Here is a 20176-nt window from a genome sequence, read left to right as displayed (position 1 = left end):
CCACTCTGACTTATATGTAATGCAGACAACAGCGATTTGCTCTACATGGTTTGAACTGTGAGACTACTGCCACCTTCCAGGAGGGAGTACTATCTGCCTTAGATATGGTGCAGGGTGGACTTTCCCTCATCATCCGAAGCCGACACTGTTGCATATGGAGGAGGAACGTGACAGAAATAGATACAAACTAGCTTTGTTATGGATTGGCCTGCTGGTGTTTAAAAGGGATATTGCGCAGAACTGGAAAGAAGTGGGACTTCCGTTGGTGGGGAAGTGGATGAAGGGGCTGGACCACTGTACGGGGCGAGGGAGGCTGGGTTATTCGGCCAGGGGATGTGTACATAAGCACCAGAAGATATGAAAGGATTGGGCCCAATACCAACGTACTCTAGTGCAACCATGTCCTCGAAGCCCATGGTCACTAGAAGCTTCTGCTAAGGACTAATCAGGGCTGGGATGACAGAGGAGCGGTGGAAGGCAACTCGGGAAGGTGGGCTAGGGTTGATAAAAGCAATTTATGATGTAGACTGTACCAATTTCTGTTTTTATAGAAAATCAATACAATGTGTTATTTAAAAAAACACAAGACTTCTCGCCTTAGTTGTCTGGGCATCCCTTCAGGTCAGACTTGTCTCTTCCTCCCATTGTGCTCACAAAATCCTCCTCCCTAATAGTGTTATCATATTTCTTAGAAGAACTGAAGAGGAGATGTGGCCTATTGGCTAGAACTGCCGACTTTAGAACTGGAGAACCAGCTTAGAGTTCAGGTGTCAGCTCAACATTCTGTGATTCTGGGCAAATCCCTTAATATCTCTACCCCAAGAAAAAAAAAAGAAATCTGACCTTGTGTTATGTAATCTGATGCTCACAAAGCGCTCTAATTCCTTTGGGCCATGTCCGCACTATATAAAACTGTCAAGAAACATATGATGGCCAACTGACAATGTTGTGGAATTCTCTGAAGCCCAGATGTTGGTACAGAGACATGACTATGAGAAAAATCAGTGTATTTTGTTTTTTAAATACTACAATACTGTTTCTTATTTAACAACTATGTTGGAATAGTTGGAGCAACTACACACTAAATGAAAAGCGATTTCCTCATGTATTTTCAAGTTTATATTTCTAAAAGATAGCAAAAAACACGAGCTTTTGCTAAATTTCATATTTATTTTATGAGCCTTTTGGGGGGGGCGGTTTGCTGAATCCTGGTGACTCCGCAATTAAAACAACTGTGCTGCTTCATCATCCTCCTATTTCCGTGCACTGCAGTATGATTTGCAATTTCAAATGAACTTCCACAAAATGCTAGGGTTACAGCATTGCTGTCCGTCACTTATCAGTTGCCAGAACACCACACATTTTGTATTTTCCCCACATCACTGCACTAACAAATTGTCACATAAATTAAACGGGTTTGTAGATACTCAGTGTGGTCACATAGTGCACAGCAGTTAGGGGCCAGAAGTACATAGCTCTGTGTTTGCGACGACCTAATAGCAATTTTTTGTGATTCAATATTAGGCAATCACAAAAAGTGATATACAAATGTGTGTTTCACACATTCAGCATTTCCCTGTGGATCGTAATTAGACCTACCGCATGAGGTAGGTCTCGGTCAGCGACCCAATGGGAATCGCAAAAATCACAGGGATGGTGGTCTGCTGCGGTCAGCAGACCACCATGTCTGTGATTTCCTATAAATAAAGATTCTTTTTTTTTTTTTAATGCAGCCTGTTTCCCTAACGGAAAAAGGGATGCGTTTCAGAAAGAAAAAAAGTTTTCTTTGAATTTTTTAAGAGTATGCAGTATTCCGGGAAACCACTTCTGGCTCTTAAAAAATGTTTACAAACATTCACAAAGGGGAAGGGGTCCCTTGTTGACCCCTTCCCATTAGCGAATGGGTAACCACCTACTTGAAGTAGGTGGTAAAATGTCGCTATTAGGAAGGGATGCCCTTAACACGACCCTTCCTAATACCAAATTTCAAACCCATTTTGCGATTCGGTAATAGTTACCAAATCGCGAAACAAGGCTTTGTAGATCGAAAAATGCTTTTTTCCAGTCGCAAAGGGCCCAATTCTGCAGATCGGGCTGTTTGCAACCTAAAAAAAAGCATCGTACATCTGGCTCCAAATGTTAATATAATGTTCTTGCCTTGACTGTGCTAGCACTAAAAATATGTGCGAGGTAATAAAATACAAAAAAAAAAAAACAATTATAGTGGTAATTGTTGTCTCTGTCAGCAGTTTGAGTCTTGCTTTTTTACCTTTGAATTCTGGTGCTTGTGGTTTTGCTTTTCCGGTTGTAATGCACAACTACAAGTTCAGTAATGCAAGAGTTAAAGGTTAGCCTGACTCACACAGTACAATATGAGGACTAACTAAAGGTGTAACGAATTATTTTCTTGTACACATAAGTGGCACATGATCCTTCTCATTTAATGCATCCATTATGTCTATTTGTGTTATCACATTGTAGCTTTCCCAAAGCAGGTATCCACAGCAGTGTTGGGTATTGGTGTGTTTTTTGGTTTCCAAAACAGGGTTTCCCCTGAACAACCATGCTGTTGTCCGTGACATCAAAGCATTTAGGGGCCTGAGGGTGTGAAGGGGATACGCAAGTTTTACTTAAGTAGGTGATGGTGCTACTTGTCCTTCAGGGAATTACTACTACCAAGTGCGGTTTGATCTGATCAGAGGCCACAATGTAGGCACTTTGTGCTGCTGGGATTTCCATTGCGGTAAGGGCAACTACTCTACTAAGTTTTCATGATTATAGCCCTGAAAGAAGATGGTGGATGACATTTCTCTGCTTGGATTGATGACTATGTTTATGATAATATGTCAATCAAAGTGTAACATAAGTAAAACACCTGGTAATGTCACACAGTGATGTCATGCCAACATAGAAATGTCACACATAGGCAGACTGGCAGCGCTGCACTTGCCATGTTTATTAGAAAATAACGGCCATTTGTTCATATTTTGAGATTGCTCGAGAGCCTGCAACTGGTACTTGAATATCAGCTTGTGTAAAACCCTCTGTTATCTAACTTAGCAATTCTGATTGTGTTTGCTTTATTATTTAGGAATAGCTTAAAAGACTTCAAAATATCTTCAAAGTGGTTTCTTCTGGTTCTTGTTTCTAGCTTTTACTGATATTCCCAATTTTCATTCCTGTTGTACCGGTAAAAAACTGACCATGTTGCAACTCTAGGCAACTTATGAATATTGTCTTGACACTTGCTTCTCCTCCTTATATCTCAAATCTTATATCTCTCAAGAGTGTCGAAAACCCGCTGCTTTCTGCAATACCTGAAGAGAGCAACAGATAATGAAACGACCTTACTAACCTACTGAAAGCAGCTTGGGCAAGAGCTCACACTTTCCAGTGTGCTTGTACGTTAGCCTCATTGACTGGTGAGAAGATGAGGGAAGAAACGAGTTCAGGGGGACAAAGATACTCTGAAGGAGCCCCTAGTCTAGAAAGTATCCAGTCCTGAGATTTAGTTTTGCTTCCTGTTACTTCAGGTTTTGCATAAGGAACAGGGAAGGAATTGGATGATATTCACAGTCTGGAAGAGCGAATCAGTGATAATCAACAGCCAACCTAAAGTATACTATAAAATACATTTGCAAGGAGAAAGCTGGTATGGGGGGGTGAGGGGGGAGTTGGGAGTTTTGAAATGATGTCCTTTTTATATTCATGTAAAGCAACGGGAAGAGTGACCTTATGCAGCAAAAAGTTAATTAAACTGTAATTGATGTGGTACAGCATTGCATATTCAGTACATGCCGGTAAGTGAATGTTGTGTACTCACTCAAACAATAAAGAAATAAATAAATTTTAAAAAAAAGAACAGGGATCGACATAAGTACAAGCACAAAGTAAAACATGAACTGGATAATTTGCAGACACGAACACATGCGTTTGCTGAATCCGAGGCATCAGTTCTGTATAGAGATGCATCAAATACATACCTGTCAAAGGCCATCTATTACATCTGACACTAATGCAATGTGTGTGTGTCTGTGTGTTTGTCTGAGAGAGAAATTATCACTGTTGTGAATAATGGCATTTGTCTCTTACATATGGCCACATCCTCCTAAAAGGTAGTCCACTACAGTGGTATGGCTGGTAGGATATTCTGTGCTTTAATTTCTGCTTTTGTTTTGCTATGGTTTTTTTTTTTTACTTCCTGTTTTCGTTAACATATGCATGTAACTTTTAGAAGGTGCCATTTTTACTTCTTAATACTTTTAACGTTTGCAAACTTTTGTTTTCTCCAAAAAATAAAAATCACAGGTTTGCCAAAGCCAGGCTTGTTGGCTTTGTCAATGTTTGGTCTATATTGGGCTTAACCAGTATTGTTAAGTCCTCTCCTCTGTCTCTTACAATTGTCCACATACTTAATACTACAAGAATTGTGGCTGAAACGGTTTATTTTACTGTCCAAGTCTGTCTTGCAAGGCACAGAGTCTTTGTGCATTAGGTCTGGATTTTGCGGATGAAATTAATACTAACTACCACGTCACTCATTCTCATGATTTGTGGCCCAGAATCACACTCCTGGTTTTCGCTCACAGCTGGTCCAGGGGCATATGAGATCCTCAGTGAAACCATATCTTTATCATCCTTCACAATAAGAACTAGAAGGACAGTTACTGACCTTGTGAGATCAACAATGTTCTGCTGTTGGTTATCTAAGGTTACCCGTCGTTTGTCTACGATAATAACCACATTGTTTTATGCTGCGGTTACCAATAAGTAGCTCCCAGGTTCCTCTTTGTAAACTAGTTTCACAGTTTTCTAGGATAACGCAAGTAAACTTGTTCACACTCTTCAGGTTGCTGTAAACTCATCTGTAGACTTGAACCCTGTAGGCCACAAATGTGTTTTTCCTCTATAAATCGCACTGCGAATTTCGCAGATTCCCAGGGGTTTAAGAATCATTTGAATACAATCTTCACTAAAGTAACTTCAAGAGGCAAGCTTTAAACTGGCAACTGCATTGGAACAAATATAGTATTTGGTATAAAAAAAAAAAAACAGGGACAATTTCACGGTTTCAGAGCTCTCTTAGTTGTGCCTAAAAAGGTTTGTGAGCAAGTCTTACCTTCAACCTCCTGCCCGATGGAGAGCCCGGCCCATTTCCGCTGGAAAACAACACAATCACAGGTCAGGAAGATGAACTGGATAACTACTAGTCAGTTTAGGAATTTTCAGAGCAGCTTTGAAAAAAAGCCCTTGACTAAAATCACAGTGAAAAGACGTTTTATCTAATAGTGTTTAAATAGCAGATGTTATTACCACCCAAATTAAGTGCGATTAATTTACGAACCTTGGAAGGATGAATTGAAGAATTTGCCCTATTGGGATTTGAGCTAATTCCCTACATGTCTCCAAGTATACACGATGTCAGCATCTCGAACTTAATCTGCTTAACACCTTTTATGGATCACTCATGGAAAGTCAGACACACATTCAATAAGTTTGGACTCAAAGTGAGATACAGAAGGCGTTCTAGACCGCACCGAAAACTTTGGTGGCCTAGAAGGCTGAGACTGGAGAGCTCTAAAGAATAAATTACTTACCTTTGGTGATGCTCTTTTCGGTGCACGAGTCATCTAAACACAGAGTCCTCACCTTGGAGATCTCCCCAGGTGCAAGACTGGATTTAGAAAATGTAAAAGCAGTGTTCCTGCATGCCAGTAGGTAGTGCTGTGCGACTTCACATTGACAACTTTCTTCTCTGGACGTGACTAACTGAGCCACATATAAGCACCACTCATACATTCTGACGTCAGTTTATTTCTTGAACATTTCCGCGAACCCAGACGCGGAGTCCATCACCTAATTGAACTAACAATTGTGCAGTGTCTTAGCTTTATTTATAAATTTATTTGTGATTTTAACATAATACACAACAACTGATAGCATTACAATGTGCAGAGAGCCATAGCACAGTCCCAGCGGTTTCTACCGTTCGGCCCCCTATCGGTGCCAGACTCAATAGAGCTATTCTTTAAGCCAAATTAGTACAATGAGAAATGAATATGCTACTTACCAGTATGCATCTGTTCTTGGCATGTAGGGCTGCTGACATTCATATCTGTGCATAGATCGCCGCCTAGTGTTGGGTCCGGATGTTTGCACGTTGTTGTCCTGGAAGAGTCTTCGAAGTATCCTTGGATAGGTGACTCCTCCCCTGGACTACAGTGCGCATGGGCATCCTCTCCATCCTCAGATTGTTTTTCGCCATTGTGGCAGTGATGGAGTAGATACAGAAAGTGATGACCATGCTATACAGTAATTCTGAGAGCTGCAGCTGCTACAGGCGCCGGGGAGGAGGGAGGGCGATATGAATGTCAGCAGCCCTACATGCCAAGAACAGATGCATACTGGTAAGTAGCATATTCAGTTCGAGGCATGTGGGCTGCTGAATTCATATCTGTGCATAGAATACATAGCAGTGCCCTCTATTAGCGGCGGCTACCAGTGCCAGCTGCAGCGGTCTGAAAAAGTGTTTTGAGAACAGCCTGTCCTACAGCTGCCTGCTGTTTTGACTGCACGTCTACACAATAGTGTTTTGTAAATGTGTGTGTAGTGGACCATGTGGCTGCTCTGCATATATCATGCAGGGGAATATTTCCTAGAAAAGCCATGGAAGCCCCCAACTTGCGTGTTGAGTGGGCTCGTGGTGGAATAGTTAATGTGCGTTTTGCCTTTTGATAACAGATTTGAATACACTTAACTATCCATCTGGCTATCCCTGCTTTGGAGATGGCGTTACCTTTGTGGTGTGGGGCAAAGGCAACGAACAGTTGTTTTGTCTTCCTGAAGGGTTTAGTCCTGTCGATGTAGTACATGAGGGCCCTCCGTACATCTAGTGTATGTAGTGCCCTTTCTGCGACAGTTTGTGGGTTTTGGAAGAAAACGGGCAGTTCAATAGTTTGATTCATGTGGAACTGCGATATTACTTTGGGCATGAATTTGGGGTTGGTACGTAGTACGACCCTGTTGGCGTGAACCTGTATAAATGGCTCTTGAACGGTTAGTGCCTGGAGTTCACTAACTCTTCTTAAGGAAGTGATCGCTACCAGGAAGGCTACTTTCCAGGTAAGGAATTGAATCTTGCATGAGTGTAAAGGTTCAAAGGGTGGACCCATGAGGCGTGTGAGGACCAAGTTGAGGTTCCACATTGGAGCCGGTGTGTGGCTTGGTGGAATGACTCGTTTGAGTCCCTCCAAGAATGCTTTGATGGCAGGCACTCTGAATAGTGAGAGGTGCTGCCTGGTTTGCAGATAGGCTGATATTGCAGTCAAATGGACACGTATAGAGGTGTACGCCAGATTGCATCGGTATAGGTGTAAGAGGTAACAGATGATGTTTTGGATGGATGCGTCCAGCGGGTTAATGTCATTATTACCACAATAAATGACGAACCTTTTCCATTTGGCTGCATAGCAAGCTCTTGTAGTGGGTCTCCTGGCCTCCTTGATGATGTCCATACAGTCAGGTGGCAGGTTGAGATAGCCAAACTCTAGGACTTCAGGAGCCAGATCGCCAGGTTCAGCTGTTGCGGATCTGGGTGCTGAATCTCTCCATGGTTCTGCGTCAAATGCGCGGGTTTGATCCGCAGCCTTTGATGCGGCACCACAGAAAGTTCGAGGAAGGTGGTGTACCACGGCTGGCGTGCCCACGTGGGAGCAACTAGGACGAGTGTCAGGGAGTGTTGTCTGAGTTTGCGGGCCACCAGCGGTATTAACGGCGCTGGGGGAAAAGCGTACGCAAATCTGCCGGACCAGTTCATCCATATCGCATTGCATAGGTCTATCTCCGGATGACCCCACTGCTGGAAGTACGGTTGGAGTACTGATGGGTGTAACTCCCACTCGTGCATCTGGTGGCTGTGTCTGCTGAGCAGATCCGCCATCTGGTTGTCCTTGCCAGGGAGGTGTTCCGCCATGAGGAACATGTTCCTCTGAATGGCCCACTTCCACATGCTCTGAGCCAGATGAGACAACTGTGGAGAGTGTGTTCCTCCCTGCTTCTGTATGTAGTACATTGCGGTCATGTTGTCCGTCCGGATCAACACGACCTTGTTGCATAGATGTACTTTGAATGCCTTCATGGCCAGGAAGATTGCCATCAGTTCCAGAAGGTTGATGTGCATCTTCTTTTGTTGTGTCGTCCATAGTCCCTGCACTGTGTAGTGGAGTACATGAGCTCCCCATCCCTGGAGAGACGCGTCCGCTGTCAGTACTATCTGTGGGACAGGCTCTTGGAATGGTCGGCCCTTGCAAAGGTTTTGTGGATTCCACCAATGCAGAGAGTTGTATGCCCGACCACTCACCAACACTAGGTCTTTCAATTGTCCTTGAGCCTGATTCCACTGACGTGCTAGGCACTCCTGAAGCGGGCGCATATGTAATCTCGCGTGCGGGACTATGAAGATGCAGGAGGCCATCATGCCTATTAACTGCATAAACACTCGCGCTGGAAGTGAGTGATTGGGTTTGAACTTGGAGATCAGCAGTTGTATGCTGTTGATCCTCACTAAATTTGGCTGAGCTGTGGCCGCCAGAGTGTCTATAGTCGCACCTAGGTACTGTTGTACGTGTGCGGGCTGGAGATGGGACTTTGGGTAATTTAGTGAGAATCCCAGACTGTGAAGAAGGTGAATGGTGCGGGACATGTGGCTGGCACATTGCTGGGCTGACTTCGCTTGAACGAGCCAGTCGTCTAGGTAGGGGTAGACGTGTATATGCTGCCTCCGTAGATGTGCTGCCACCGTAGCTAGGCACTTCGTGAAAACCCTGGGCGCTGTTGTCACGCCGAAGGGAAGGACTTTGAATTGATAGTGCTGCCCCTGAACAGTGAACCTGAGGTATTTTTTGTGTGAGGGGTGGATGGGTATGTGGAAATACGCATCCTTGAGGTCCAGTGTGGCTAGGAAGTCTCCCTGCTTGAGAAGCGGAAGGACTTGCTGTAGAGTGAGCATGTGAAAGTGCTCTGAAAGAATGTACTGGTTCAGGGGTCTCAGGTCTAATATAGGTCTGAGTGACCCGTCCTTTTTTGGAATTAGGAAGTAGAGGGAGTACACCCCCGTACCCTGCTCGTGGATGGGTACGACCTCTATAGCGCCTTTTAGAAGCATACTTTGCACCTCTTTCTGTAAGAGCGTTAAGTGCTCTGAGGACATAGGACGGTTTCTTGGTGGTATTGTGGGTGGAGTGGAGGTTAACTCCAGACAGTAACCGTATTTTACAATATCTTTGACCCACCTGTCCGTGGTGATGGAGTTCCACGTGGACAGGAACCTTTGTAGCCTTCCCCCGACAGGTGTTATGTGGTCGGGAGGAAGGGAGAGGGCGTCACTGCTTGTTCTTGGGGGAGGACCTGGTGTTGCCGTAGCCGCGTCCTCTGCCCTTTGTACTGGAGCCACGATATCCACCCCGGGTGTTTTTATCGTAGGTGGTCTGTGTATTGCCTTTGTTATATGTTTGTTGTGACCCCTGTCCTCTACCTGCTCCCTTGTTTCCGGGGCGACGAAAGGAGCCGCTCCGAAAGGACTGAGTTTGGAGAGCGCCCATGGACTTTGCAGTGTCCGTGTCCTTTTTTATCTTCTCAAGGGTGGTGTCAACCTCTGGCCCGAATAAATAGTCGGGGTTGACAGGCTGGTTGAGTATATTGTTTTGTACCTCAGGCTTGAATCCTGAGATTCGTAACCAGGCATGTCGTCGCAGCATGACGCTTGTGTTTATGGCCCTGGCGGCCGTGTCTGCAGCATCTAGTGCACACTTGATGGAAGCATTCGTGAGTAGCTGTCCTTCTCTGATGAGAATTTCTGCGCCTTCCTTGAACTGGTCAGGGAGATGCTGGAATAGTTGCTCCAGTGTGTCATAGTGCGCTCTATCATAGCGAGCAAGGAGCGCTTGAGTGTTGGCTATGCGCCATATGTTGGCAGCTTGGGCGGCAACTCGCTTGCCAGAGGTCTCCAACACCTTGGACTCTTTGTCCGGGGGAGGAGCGTCACCTGTCGTTTGCGAGTGTGCCCTCTTGCGAGCATTCGCCACGACAATGGAGTCTAGTGGTAATTGGCCTCTGATGTAAGTAGGGTCCCCAGGTGCTGATCGGTATTTCTTATCAATCCTGGGGTTTATCACTCGTGCCCTGGTGGGTTCCTTGAAAATGTCCTTGGCTGGTTTGAGGACTCCTTTCAACATGGGCAGAGTCTTTACATGCCGTTCTGAAGATGCGAAAGTGTCCATAAGAAAGTCATCTTCGACGGTGTCAGAGTGAAGCTGCACCCCATGGTTATTGGCAGCACGTTCAATAAGAGCGTTGAAGGCTGCAGTATCCTCTGTGGGAGATGTTTTTGCCCCATAGAGTTGTGGGTCCTGTGCATCGAGAGGTGCACCTGGGTCTGCAGGGTCGCCCCAAGTGTGATCAGGGTCTTGCTGGTCATCAGGGTCTGTGTCTCCATGGTAGGGGACTTGGTCATCCATGTAGTCCTCCAACGCATCCGTGTCGGAACGTGTGGGGGAGAATAGTTGTGGCTCCTGGTAGGATGAGTGGAAAGGTTCATAAAGGAGAGGGTCTGATTCTACAGGCAGCTTCCTTTTTAGTGGGATCCTGAAAGGGTCCAACGGTGGTTCCGAAGTTATCCTTCGCTCGTGGAGAATCATCCTGCCAGTGTTGGCGTCGATGACACGTGACGGAGACGTCTCAGCAGGTGTAATCGTAGTCTGGGTGACCCGTGTCCTGAGTTGGAACATTTTCGGGATTGTTGACGGAGGCAAGCCAAAGGTAATGTTGGCTGGCACCGAAGAGGCTGCTGGAGCTTCGATCGGACCGGAACCCGACGGGTCCTGGAGGGCAGCCTTGGTTTTGCTGCTTTGTGTCGCACCAGGTCGTACTTGGAGCGCCTTTGAGGCTTTGGCACCGACCAGGTTTGTAGAGGCGGCCGTGGACTTTTTCGGCGCCGGTGGTTCATCGAGTCGAGGTGCGGAGATGACCGTCGACGTCTTCGATGCGTGAGGCTTTGGTGTCGTCGAGGGAGCAATGCGAGACGCAGCAGGCGGTGCAGCCCTCGGTGTCAGTGGCGTCGGTGCCGGGACCCGAGCAGGTTTGTCGGCGCCGAAGGCCTTTTTCCGTTTGTCGACTCCGACGTCGCCCGCTTCAAGTTCGGCACCGAAGTCTCTCTTGGTGCGGTCGGTGCCGACGCGTCGCGCTGGCGTCGAAGGCGTGGAAGGCCTCGATCCGACCAGCGCCACTTTCGGTTTCGGTTTAGTTGGAACCGGAGCAGGTTTCGGTTTTATGGAAGGGAAACCAGCTGGTTTAAGCGGTAATGGCTGCCGCTGAATGTCCGAGGCCGGGCCCGAGGGCGGGGCCGAAGAACTGCGGGATGGGTCTCGGGTAAGGCCCGAAGGCGATCCCTCGACCGGAGCCATAGGCCGTGGAACTGGGCCTTCTTCGGTCTGAACAGGTAGGCCTTGTTCATCATTGGAGCTACTCTCTTCGGCCCCTAAGGCCTCCTCGTCGTCTCCTACCTCGGTGTCGTCTTCACCTCTGTGGAAGAGTGATTCGTCGACTTCGTCCGATCCGGATTCGTGTTCGGAAACGGGACTGGAGGGTAAGACTTCCAATTCTTCGACGTCTTCGGCCTCGTTGAAGATGTCTGCTGGGGCCGGTGCCGCGTGCTGCGCCTCGAGTCTCGCCGCTCGTCGATTCCGTAGAGTCTTTTTGGAACGGAACCGGGCACAGGCCATGCATGTCGATTCGTCGTGGTCCGGCGAAAGGCATTTGTTGCACACCGGATGGACGTCGATGTGTGGGTACTTCGCATTGCATACCGGACACCTCTTGAATGGCGTCCTCGATTCCATCGTCGAAGTAGTCGATGAACAGGTAAATGCGAAAAAAGTCGGTGCTGAAAGTTAGTAAACTAACAAGGTTGTATCGAAAACCGATCGATAAACAGTACCGACGCGAACTAAAGGCCTTTTGGCCTCGACAAAATATTTTCCTAACTTGAGCTAAGATAGCACATCCGAACCCAATGGCGGAAAAAAACAATCTGAGGATGGAGAGGATGCCCATGCGCACTGTAGTCCAGGGGAGGAGTCACCTATCCAAGGATACTTCGAAGACTCTTCCAGGACAACAACGTGCAAACATCCGGACCCAACACTAGGCGGCGATCTATGCACAGATATGAATTCAGCAGCCCACATGCCTCGAACACATATATAACACATAGAGCAATGACGTAACATTCTGTGTGGGCAAGGAGGAATTTACCAGGCACAAAGCAACCAGAGGCAAGCAATCCGATCCCCCAGTGTCACAGTGTCATTGTTCAGAATACAGTTGGTCACCAGTATCAGCAGCCCCAGCGAGCTGAGGTCAGCGCCCCCGAGATATCCTGCGAATCAGCCCTACCAGTCTTTATGTTATTGTATGTGGAGCAGCATTCCCATCCACTGAGCTGTGTAGGAGTAGGTATCCCTGGAGAGGTTTCCATATATCTCTGGGTTTGGAGGCAGTTGGTACCATCTCGGCATATATAGCAGTCTGGTCTTGACAATATGTTAGGTCTGTCAACCACTCATTAAATTTCGGGGCTCGGCCCCGACCCCATTTACATGCCACTCTCCGTTTAGCTAGCAGTAATGATGTTGCCAGAAATTTCCTATAAGCGCTAGGCACCTTTGCCGTGTATCCTAACAGTGCCATCAGCGGGCTTCTTACGATTTCCCCACCTGTCATCTTCTCTAGTGCCTCTAACACCTGTTCCCAGTACTCATGTATTTTCGGGCATTCCCACGCTAAGTGCAGGAACCCTGCCTCCGATTGGTGACACCGCTCGCATCTGTCAGTTGTGGCTAATTTAAATTTGTATTTCTTAAGTGGTGTATAGTAAAGACGATGCAGGTATTTATAATGTATGACTCGCAGCCTACAGCTTGCTGAGATCTGCCCGTCTGCAAGCAGCAATATTGCCACTGTTGGTCGGTGAGTTCCCACCCAAGATCCTCCCCCCACTGCACTTGTGCCAGGCAGGGAGCCCCCTCCCTGTTGGACCGTATGGTAGTGTATAAAGTAGATACTAGATGTTTTCCATCTTTGGAGATAAGCAGATTGTGCAGCGGGATCAGACTTAAGGGTTCCCGCGGGAAGTCCGGAATGATTGAACGCATACCCAGTCTTAGTCGGACATAAAGGAATACATCTAATGGTGTGCGCTGCATACCGTGTAAAAATTGCTCTAATGTGCGAAATTCCCCTGCATGAAACAGGTCCCCCCATGCGGAGACCTTTACTCGCCGACATACCTCTAAAAATCCGCTCTCCTGCAGCAAGGTCAGCTTCGGATGATATGTCAGCGGCAATCGAGGGGAGTACAGGACAGGCGCATCCAACAAACCCACTATCCTATTCCAAGCGTCTACCGTGCTTGTGATAGTAGTTGGTGGCGTCGCGCGTGACCGCGTAGCCCCATGTATCAAGCTACTTAGTGGTACCGGGTCTGCCAGCCAGTCTTCCACCGCTATTTGCGGCATGTATCTGGGGGGATATATCCAATAGTAGGCGCAATGCGCCTGTGCGCTCAGGAAATAGAGCTCAAAATCAGGGATATCAAATCCCCCCTGATCATATGGCCGTATTAAAGTCGCCCATTTAAGTCTTGGTTGCTTCCCTCCCCAAACTAGTCTGAGCAATTCTGAGCGCAATGTTTTAAAGAAATGCTGCCCGGGATGGTATGGTATGTTGAGAAAAAGGTAAAGTAATTGCGGTAATACAATCATCTTTATGAGGGAAGCCCTCCCTGCCAGCGAGAGCGGCAACGAGATCCAGCGTGTAACGCTGGCTGCGAGTCGCGTGATAGCTGTACCATAATTAGCCCGTATTGTTTCCTCTTTATATCTGGTGATCTGTATGACAAGATATCGCAAATCATTATCACACCAGTCCAATGGGAAATCCAAGGAAAATCTAGGTACCGCCGACGTGAGAGGAAAGAACTGCGACTTCCCCCAGTTAATATTGATGCCCGATAGGCTACCAAACCGGATGAACTCACGTAATATAGCGTTGATATTCTGCTCGGGGTCCCTGATATATAGTGTCATGTCAGCATATAATGAGATTAGTATCTGACGCATGCAGCAACTACATGCCTTATCTTGATGAATTTGGTGTAATCTGGAGGCTAGAGGCTCCACAGCTATGGCAAACAACAGAGGGGATAGGGGGCATCCCTGTCGAGTGCCCCTCGAGATCGGTATTGGCTGGGACAGCTTCCCATTTATTAAGATCTTGGCAGTAGGGCAGTTATATAGTAGCTTGATCCAGGATAAATATATATGCGGGAATCCCATTTTCTGTAGGACCCCAAATAAATAGTCCCACTCTACAGAATCAAACGCCTTGGTGGCATCTAAAAATACTGCGGCGAGAGGAAACTCTGGGTCTACCGTTTGAATTAAGGAGAATAAGGTCCTGAGGGAGGTATTCCTACCCGGTACAAACCCCGATTGGTCCGGGAGTATTAACTTCTCCATTAGTAAAGCCAACCGGTTAGCCACCGTTTTCGCTAAGATTTTGGTGTCACAATTTAACAATGATAAAGGACGGTAAGAGTCACAGGACTCAGGGGGCTTGCCGGGTTTCAACAGAGACATAACTATCGCTTCCCTCATCGAGGGGGGAAGGACACCCACCTCCAAGGATTCTTCATATACCTCCTTCAACACCGGCGCCATGATGTCAATGTATTGTTTATAAAATTCTGCCGGTAGGCCATCAGAACCTGGAGCTTTCCCGTTCTGCAATTGCATGATGGCGTCCCTAATTTCATCCACCTCCAAGGCGTGCATAAAAAACTCTTTGCACATCACTGAGCCACGCTAACGCTATATCCCCCATAAAGTCATCTAATTCTGGAGTCCCTTGCCTCTGGGATGTGTATAGAGTTCCGTAATGTGCAAGGAACGTGTCTAAAATGGCTGGTGTGTCACGCTGCAATAGTTCCCCAGGCCCCTGTATCTCTAGAATGTATGCATTGAAGCGTGGGCTCCTTGTAACCTCAGCTAACGCCCTACCCGGCCTCTCCCCCTCCCCGTATTTGCGGGCTGTCCAGTACTTGCCTCTGAATTTGGACTCTCTAAGTGCCGTGTCGTCATAGTCAGTTAATTTTTCCCGAAACTGCGTTTGCACCTGTCCCACTTCTCCTCTCCCCATCCGTCTCTCCAGCTCTTGCAATTCTCGTTCTAGCTTACGCAACGTATTCTGTAAGTCCCTCAATACCCCAAAGCTTTTTGACATGCAGAAGCCCCTGATCGTTACTTTGAAAGCTTCCCATATCATCTCAACACTATCCACTGTCCCTTTATTCCTGATGAAGAAACCCTTAATCTCCTCGCCTAATTCTGTCTGAAATACCATATCCAACAATGCTGTGGGTTGCAATCTCCAACTCGGCCTAGGTCTATCATACCCCGGTGGAGTAAGCACCAATTTCACCGGACAGTGATCTGAGAACGTCCTAGCTAGATGTGATACACTACAAATGGACGGCCCCAATCCCTTGGACAGCAGACCGTAGTCTATCCTCGCCCAAGTCCCTCTATGGGACGTAAAGTGCGTACCCTCCTGTCCCTGCGGATGGGTAGATCTCCAACTGTATTAGCTTGCCTTCAGCGATGATCCCACTAAGCGCCTCCTGCGCTTGTGTATAATGATGTGCGGCCACATTAGATCTGTCCCGAAGCGGGTTCAGAGCTACATTAAAATCTCCTCCCCAAATGATATGGGTGGAGCCAGCATTTAGTATCTTGCCCCATAGTATGGAGAAGAATTCAGGGCAGTCGGTATTAGGTCCATAACAATTCACAATCGTGACAGAATCCTTTCCCAGCCTCCCCCATGTGATAACAAACCTACCCTGCGGATCCACCGCCGCTCCCGCCATTTCGAAAGGTGTTCGTTTTTTAAATAAAATGGCAGTGCCGTGAGCATATGAGGAGTGTGATGAAAATAATCGGCAGCCTGCCCATTTACTGGCAAAGTTATTAGCCGCTTTCGGATTAATATAAGTTTCCTGCAGCAGGGCTATTTGTATATGCTGCCCGTCTAGGTAAGCTAGAACCTGCCTCCGCTTCCTCGGGTCCCCCAAGCCCCTGACACTCCACGACATCACATTCAGTACAGCTCTATCCTCCAGTGTCATTGCACTCGTGCATCACCACCCACCTAATACATTGTATAGACTTGTACATTGGCAATCCTACATATGGCTCGAGAATATCACCACCAGGTAACCACACCCCTGACTCTCTGCAAATGTTAAGTTCCCCCTCCCAGCCCCCCCACTGAAACATCCCAAACATGCCAGCCATAGGTGCCCCACCCCCCTCCCCTACGCCCCTTTGCTCCTGTATCATACCCACATAACCTGTAGTTTCCCACTGAGCACTGAAAATGCAAATGACAAGGAGCAAAAACCGAACACAGAACAACAACGGGGATCTCCCAATTGGGAGATGCATCTGGGTGGCTCACGAAAACCTCCCCTCAGTCCAAGTGGACACAGCGGTCAGCCTGTCCCTGGACAGAGTGCGAGGGCGTCCGGCTGCAACGTAGTTTAACAGTTCCTGCGGCGTGCGCACCTTCTCTCAAATATCCCTACTGCCACTCTGTCTCTTTATCGGCCTACTCGTGCTGCCTCAACCTCCTATCTGGGCCATGGTGTCCCTCCCTGTGACAATACTAGGCAGCAGCGGCCTGCGAGCAACGCCATTGAGTACTGTATGAACTGCCAAGAGGATCAGGGGGAATCCTCCTGCGCCCCTGACTGTCGTCTTGATTTATGGAGCCGCTTCAGAAACTCTTCTACCTGCTGAGGTTTTGTAAAAAAAGGTTTGAGTTCCCTGGTGCGTAATACGCAGGCGAGACGGATATAATAAGGCGTAGTCAATCTGGGCTTGCCGCAGCTTCTGCTTCACGGACATGAACTTACGACGTTCCTCCTGCACATTTAGCTTGAAGTCTGGATACATAGTGAATGATACTCCATCATAGGACAGCTGTTGCTTCTCTCTGGCCACCCTCAAAGCCGTATCTCTGTCCCTATAGTTCAGCAAGCGAGCAATTATGGGCCTGGGTGGATTGCCAGGGTGCGGTCTCGGACCCAGCGACCGATGAGCCCTTTCCACTATGAAGTGGGGAGACAGGAGGTCAGACCCCACCACTGCTACCAGTAACTTCTCAATATAGTCTTCCATCTTCCCCGTATTCGTACTTTCCGGTATACCTAAAACGCGTATATTACTCCGCCTACTACGCGCTTCGATATCCTCACTCTTAGCTGCTATGACTTTAAGAAGCTTATCCAGTTGCGCCGTCGTTTTCTGTACCTGAGTCGCGGGGTCTTCTACATCGGAAATGCGGTGCTCTGCTTCCTTGAGACGCGTTTCGTGCCCCTCTATCGTACGGGCCATCGCGTCCATGCGGGTGCTGATCGTATCCATTTTATCCGCAATGGTCGCAAATCCCTGCCGCATTTCCAGTAGAATTGAGTGGAGATCTACTCCCGATTGTGGCCGAAGATCCATCAGTGAGTCCTCCCCCGCCTTCTCCCGTTCCGGCGACTGCTGTTTCGTGGGCTTCCTGCCTTCAAATTGTAGTCGGGACTGGCGGGCATCTGTTTTCCCCATCTTGGCACTGCCCCCCACACCGCCGACCACTTCCAATTCAGACACCACGTCTGGCACAGATGCGAAGCAGGCAACAGACCGCACCACCTCCTCCCCCTTGTCACACTGCTGCGCGGGTCCGTCCCGCGTTACTCCGCGGTCGCAGGATTCAGGCCACCCTACGCAGTACGCTTTGTATATATAACTGTCCGCAAGGGGAGGCAAGGCTAACAGCCGCAGACCCGCCGATCTATGAAGCCGCAGTGTGGTGTCTCCCAGTGCCTTCACCCCTCGATCCGTGTGCTACGAGACATACCCCATCAGTCATGGAGAAGCATCCACCGGCAAGGCTATCATCCACTTCACTGTTTACTCACAGTCATTAGCTATATCCAGTGATGCTGCGGAATCCTCCGTCACCGGCAGCCTCAGTAGTTACGGCCTCCTTCCCCCATCCACTCTCTGACCTGCATCACCGTGCCTGCACCCACCAGCGCCGGAGCATATGCCATTAATATCAAGCTGCCTCCACCCTGCAGGGGCTCTCCTCCGCTCCAGGCTCCTCCGCAGGGACACCGACAGCCAGCTCGTGTGTCGTGTCGGGCGCTCGAGTCCTGATCTGGCGCCTGCCCGAGACCTCGTCACCGCTTCCAGCCGCGGGCCGTTACGCCCCGCCAAATGCGTGTACCTCGGCGCGCGAGCTCTTCACCGCCACATAAAAGACTTCAGCCTTGCCGGTGAGCGCGCAGTTCCCTCGTAGCCCACCTCCGTTTCTCGGCGATCGGTAGCTGAGATCCGCTATGCGCGCCTGGGCTCACCATGAGATCCTCAGACAGCTCGTCTCTCCACGGAGCGGCCTACTCAGTTTTCAGAAGCCTCGGCCCTCGGGTACGTTGCTCCGCCTCTCCGTTGCCTCAGACGTCACTGCCAGCGCCGCCGACTGCTCCGCCGCGGCTCAGCTTTCCGTGCCAGCAAGCTTCTCCAGATCTGCGCTTCACACCACCAGGTGCCCCCTTCAACCAGGGATATATTCGCTATACATCATATAGTTTCTCCGCTTCAGAGCCAGGATAAATGCCGGATTACGGAGCCGGACTACAGGAGCCTCACGATGTGGCAGCCATACCGTACGTGCGCCACCTAGCGCCCCCTGCAGTGTCTTAGCTTTGACTCTTGAGATGGAAAAAACCGTGCTACAGAAAGGGAAGGCGGGAGGGCGGAGAGTAATCTACGATTAGGTAGAGTCTCTACCAGAAAGAGCATTACAGCAGAAGAAGGCATTCTTCTGAGGGATAATTCTAACCGCAGATACCTTTTAAGATGCCAAAGTTGTCCCTCCCTGGGTGGTGGGTCTGTGGGATGTCCCAGACTAAAAGATCCCGCAGGACCGAGCAACCAAAATCCCATCTTGACTGACCTGACTGTCTAGGCAGTAGTGCTTTGGGAACGTGTGCACTTAGCTGCCTGACAAGTATCCAGGACATGAATTTCACATACCAACACAGTGGTAGCAGCCTTGACTCTGGTGGAGGGGGCCCTTAGGCATTCTGGAGGCTCCTTCTTAGCCAATGTGTAGCTGATCTTAATACAGAGAACCATCCATCAAGAGATAGTCCTATTTTGCACCACCTTGTCCTTTATCGCTCTACAGAATCTCACAAAAAGCTGACCGTTCACCCAATGTTTTTTGGCGTGACTGATGTAAAAACTGGGTGTTCTCTTTGGGTTTAAACTATGTAGTTTATGTTCCTCTTTTGAGAGATGGGGCATAGCAAAGAAAGTCAGAAGCGTGCCTGCTTGTCCAACATGAAAAGGCATCACCACCTTTGTCAGGAACGCAGTTCAAGTCTATAAAACCAGTTTGCCTGGAAAAAAAGGTGTTAGGAGGGGCTACACCAAATGGGCCGGAAGTTCTCTCATCCAGCGTGCGGATTGTGTAGCAACCAAGAAGATAGTTTTTAGAGTGAGTAGGCGCAATAGACAACTGTGAATTGGTTCTAAAGGGGTACATATTAGAAACATGTGAACCAGATGCAAGTCCCACTGGGGCATCACAAAGGCCTTAGGTGAAGACATGTACTGTAAACCTTTTAGAAAACAAATCACAACCACTGCTTTCAATACAGACAGTTGGTCCGGCAAACGTAAAAAGGCCAACAGATAAGCTCTGTGTCCAGAGCAAGACCTTACTGGGCAAAAAACAAAGCAAACAACAACACATCTGACAACAGGTCTAACTGGTGAGTACTGCACCAAGCCTCAAGCTTGTCCCTGAGCCCAGCGTACACAGATTTCGATGAGACGCCTGGCTGCCACATGACATCAAGGGTGCATGTTGCGCAGGCCCGGGTGCAAGATCCTGCCCTACTGCAGTGACAAAAGGTCCACACTGAGTGGCAGTTTGATCGGAGGACAGAAGCTCAAGCCTAGGAGTAGGTACCACACTCTCCCGGCCAAATCTGGAGCCACTA

The 20176-nt window shown here is 48.3% G+C and overlaps 1 protein-coding gene across 4 annotated transcripts in view; it reads right to left on the bottom strand.

The window, feature by feature from the left end:
- The window catches only part of LOC146869886 (vesicle-fusing ATPase), a 1522848-nt gene that overhangs the window by 1147508 nt on the left and 355164 nt on the right, over positions 1-20176 (bottom strand). For 3 of the 4 annotated variants that reach the window (XM_085623863.1, XM_085623829.1, XM_085623831.1), the window contains exon 4: positions 5120-5159. The exons of the other annotated variant lie outside the window; for it this stretch is intronic. In XM_085623863.1, coding sequence (XP_085479989.1) covers positions 5120-5159 — 40 coding nt within the window. The remainder of the gene's footprint in view (positions 1-5119; positions 5160-20176) is intronic. 4 annotated transcript variants of the gene reach the window in all.

This window comes from Triturus cristatus, chromosome 1_1 (assembly GCF_964204655.1).
Source record: "Triturus cristatus chromosome 1_1, aTriCri1.1, whole genome shotgun sequence".
Lineage (NCBI taxonomy): Eukaryota > Metazoa > Chordata > Amphibia > Caudata > Salamandridae > Triturus > Triturus cristatus.
Note: the sequence above shows the minus strand (reverse complement) of the source record. Positions and strands in the feature narration are given on the sequence as shown.